The sequence below is a fragment of the Etheostoma cragini genome, chromosome 10, assembly GCF_013103735.1.
Source record: "Etheostoma cragini isolate CJK2018 chromosome 10, CSU_Ecrag_1.0, whole genome shotgun sequence".
Classification (NCBI taxonomy): Eukaryota; Metazoa; Chordata; class Actinopteri; order Perciformes; family Percidae; genus Etheostoma; species Etheostoma cragini.
Window position 1 is genome coordinate 2,518,287 of NC_048416.1, and position 4,580 is coordinate 2,522,866.

Consider the following 4,580-nt stretch of genomic DNA (forward strand, 5'->3'; position numbering starts at 1 on the left):
CGCACACACGCTCTTAATTAAATGGATAGATACAATTGAACGTCTAATTTCCCTTTCTCTCTTTGTCTCTCTCTCTCTCCTCCCTCTATGTATCACTGTCCCTTTCTCTCTCTTTATCAATGTCTCCCTCTCTCTCTCTCTCTGTCCAGCCTCTGCTCCTAAGCTTCGTCTGACTCGTGTTGACCAGTCTCTGGTGGAAGGGGACAAGCTGTACTTGAAGTGCGAGGCGTCGGGGAATCCCAGCCCTTCCTTCCGCTGGTACAAAGATGGACACGAGCTTCAGAAAGGCAGAGACCTCAAAATAAAGACCAACAAGTGAGTCTCTCAGACTGGATATTTGTCTCAATATTCACACTGTGGAGCGTTGGCCAGAGTGGCAAGGACGGTGGTAGGTAGGCAGACTCAAACATCGCACATTTCCAAAGTTGATTAGTTTATTACCATGGTCTGCAGTACAGGGATAATTAACCAATTATTTGCACAAATCCCACCATTTATATAAGGTTGTCAATTCCCACCCCACTGCTTCAGTCCATCCCATCCTAATGCAGGTTGATCTACTCCATTACATTAATACCTAGCCATCTCTTAACCTATGGAACTTGGTTACCAGTTCCCTCCTATCCTACTGACTACAAAACAGGTCAGGATTATTCCTACCTTTTTTATACAAGAACCAAAAACAACCAAAATGAACATTCCCATACAAAAGAAAACCCTCTACTTGGTTTGGCCCGGTGATGTCATCCATGACCACCCTATTCCTATAAAACAGGAAATGCTTAGGCTGGCCCCTCCCCAAACAATTTGTGGAACTGAACAAAGGAACAAACAATTGTAAGTAGCAATGCAGGGAAAACTTGCAACCTAATAAAATGGCAATGAAACTAACATGACTGTGTGTTTACTTCACTAATGACCAGTTTGGGACAAGTGGTGAGCAAACCCACTTTGTCACACACACTCGACACAATTTTTACACCAAGAAGTTGCCCAAAGAGCTTCTTTAAACAAACACTGTGATACTGTAAAGGCTGCTGGCATGCAGCTCTGTTTATGTGACCTAGGGTCACTTGACGCTGCACCCAAACTATCTATTAGCACAAAATTGGACTTTTACTGCCTTCCTTTTCTGTTTCACCATAGATGCAGTAAAACAGCACGAACGTTTAAGCATAGGTTTTAATACAACAACAGCCACATGGCCGTATGTACGTTGAGAAAGTCATCTGTCGGTGTCTTTATTCCTCTAGTCCTCACTGGCCATTAAGCGATAACTTCCTATAACAGCTACACTGTAAGAAATGAGGGTTAACATCCACAAAATGCTAGTGTAGTCAAATAGCAGGGTTGGGGGGGGTAATACCGCGGGGTCTTAAAAAATAGCAACGTATCAGTTTGACAGTGTGGAGGAGAAAGAGAGATTTGATTTTTATAAAACCTTCCTTTTACCAAATCAAAAATTTTTCATCCCAATAAATTGAGCCATAGAAAATATTGCCCATCAACAAAGATTTCCACGACAACCAATCACATCTCTACCTTTCAAACCATTATTTAACCAGGATAAAAAAAACTCCTTGGGTTTAAAAATCTCTTTTACAAGATTGGGTTTCAAATAGACAGACACTTCCAGGTAAATACATAGACTCACTTTCACTCATCATATTCAAATAATGTCATCATATAAAACCTGGGTCCTAAATCAGTTTTAAAACAGTGACATACAGACTGCATTTCTGCAATGTCCTTTAAAAAGCCCTTAAAAGATTAAAGTGAGGAGGAAGACCAACTCCTTCAACTGGAGTTCTTTCTGAAGCTGAATCCAAAATTGCCGAAGTTAATAAAAACAGATCCTGTGATCCTGTGATATGTACCTAAATACTCCGTTAAATATTAAATCATCTCCTACTACAGAGCATAATGCATTTTTATAACACTACTGATTCTGGAACTTATCAATGTTATTCATTACTTCATAAACCCGAAAATCAATCCAAACAATGGCTTCCACCAAAGAAATGAAAACAAGAAGTGCTTCCTGTCCTGTCCTGTCCTGTCCTCTACTTTATTTTTCCTGCTACTGTAGATCAGGTTAAGTAGCTGCCATTTAACTTTGTACCTTGCAGCTAACTCAGACTCTACTCAAGCCTTGTGTTAGCTTTAGCATTTTTATGCTACAGGCCTACACGGATTATGTATTTTGTCTCCCATTTCTTACAATTTTTGAAAGCAACAGTAGAGGAGTTTTCCCACTTTGGTCCCCCTACAGGTTGGAAGCGTAATTGTTTCATTAAGTCTCGTTGGAACTACACATCCACTACCCGATCTGGCAAATTGCGTAGTGCTGTTTTAACCGACAGAGAGCCAAAAAGCGCATGCAGACGTGCCATTCACCCTGTTACGAGTCGATGAACCACTGACACGATTTTGGAAATATTATTTTAAGTTACAAAAAATAAGTTAAAATAAGTTGCTTAAACTTCTTTTTGGGAGGACTCCCGCAAGGACATTGAAATTTCCAGCAGCAGTTTTTAGTGAGAAAAATACAGTATAGAGAGAGAAAAGACAGTATAAAGATAACCATTATAACTATAATACTACTAGATAGATAGGTAGATAGATTGATGTTTAATGATCCCAAGAAAAATGGGAAATTCCGGTGTTACAGCAGCAAAATCAGTCACAAAGCACAGAATATAAATGGAATACTAGGAAAAACATACATACAGACAATATAGATGAAATAATAATATGAATAAAATAAAAGAACAAATATTTGAATATGTACAGGATGGCAAAACAAAAATGTGCAACTGCTTAAATAATATGCTAAGATGTATGCTAAATGTAAAAATAAACCAATTGTGCAGGTTGCACTTAGTGCAATAGTGTGGTGTCCACAACTACTACTACTACTACTAATAATAATAATAATAATTATTATTATTATTGTAATAATAAAACCTTTGGTTATGAAATGTCATTTACCATAAATTATCCAGTCTACAAGTATCCAGGTACTTATGTGAGTCCAGGTATGTGTGTGTGTATGTACTGTCCCAGAGTGCTTTGCCTGTCCAAACCTGTCCATTTATGTGGACAATGAAATTGTGCATACTTTTGACATATCAAAACATCTTCCAAAGCAATATTATCAGGCAGTGCCTGATTATTGTTTGGTTAGATCACATTGACACAGATTACTTAGCTGGTATTACAGATCACTGTTCGACATTTCATCTGAAATGCTCATTTTAACACTTATTTTGCACTTATCAAACACTCATGACTGACACCCTCTTACTCACTATTACATAGCCACTGTCATCTTTAGATATCACCTGCTGTTATGAATCTGTCCTATCGTTTGTCCTGTGTATTTAAATCAGATATTAAGGCACTAGAGTATTATTTGCTTGTAATCTGTTCCAGTGAAGATAAGGTGAAGCCTGTTTCTGTTTTTTGTTTTGAGGACCACTCACTATGGATCAGTTGGTAATTGTTGGTCTTGGCTGGAAACTAGAGGAACATTTCTCACGTCGGAGATGGGTCTGCTACTTTTTTGAAACGACAATAACTGACACTGTCTTTTTATCTGCTCTGTCTCTGTCTCTGTCTCTCTCTGTCTCTCTCTGTCTCTCTCTCTCTCTCTCTCTGTCTCTCTCTCTCTCTCCCACCTGTGTCTCGGCCCCTTGTTCCCCTTCCCCTGAAGGAAAAACTCAAAGGTGCAGATCAGTCGCGTCCGTGTGGAAGACTCTGGAAACTACACCTGTGTGGCTGAAAACTCCCTGGGACAAGAAAACGTCACGAGTATAATCAGCGTGCAGATCTGTGAGCAATGACACTATCTATCTATCTCTCCATCTCTCTATCCATCTCTCTATCTATCTATCTCTCTGTCTATCTATCTCTATCTCTCTCTCTATCTATCTATCTATCTATCTATCTATGTATCTATCTATCTATCTATCTATCTATCTATCTATCTATCTATCTATCTATCTATCTATCTATGTATGTATCTATTTATCTATCTATCTATCTCTGCATCTCTCTATCCATCTCTCTATCTATCTCTCTATCTATCTATCTATGTATATGTATCTATTTATCTATTTATCTATCTATCTATCTCTGCATCTCTCTATCCATCTCTCTATCCATCTCTCTATCTATCTCTCTATCTATCTATCTATGTATATGTACCTATTTATCTATTTATCTATCTATCTATCTATCTATCTATCTATCCATCTATCTATCTATCTATCTATCCTCGTATTTTTTTATCTATCTATCTATCTATCTATCTATCTATTTTTTCCATCTATCCCTCTATCCATCTATCTATCTATCTATTTATCTATATCTATGTATCTATTTCTCTATCTATCTATCTATCTATCTATCTATCTATCTATCTATCATCTCTCTATCTATCTCTCTATCTATATGTCTATCTATCTCTCTATCCATCCATCTATCTATCTATTTATCTATATCTATCTATCTATTTTTTCTATCCATCTATATATATATATCTATCTATCTCTCTATCCATCTATCTATCTATCTAT

General features: G+C 37.4%; 1 protein-coding gene across 2 annotated transcripts in view; it reads left to right on the plus strand.

Moving 5' to 3' along the window:
• The window catches only part of nrg2b (neuregulin 2b), a 58,815-nt gene that overhangs the window by 26,574 nt on the left and 27,661 nt on the right, over window positions 1–4,580 (plus strand). For both annotated transcript variants that reach the window (XM_034884313.1, XM_034884314.1), the window contains exons 2-3: window positions 150–315; window positions 3,716–3,834. In XM_034884313.1, coding sequence (XP_034740204.1) covers window positions 150–315; window positions 3,716–3,834 — 285 coding nt within the window. The remainder of the gene's footprint in view (window positions 1–149; window positions 316–3,715; window positions 3,835–4,580) is intronic.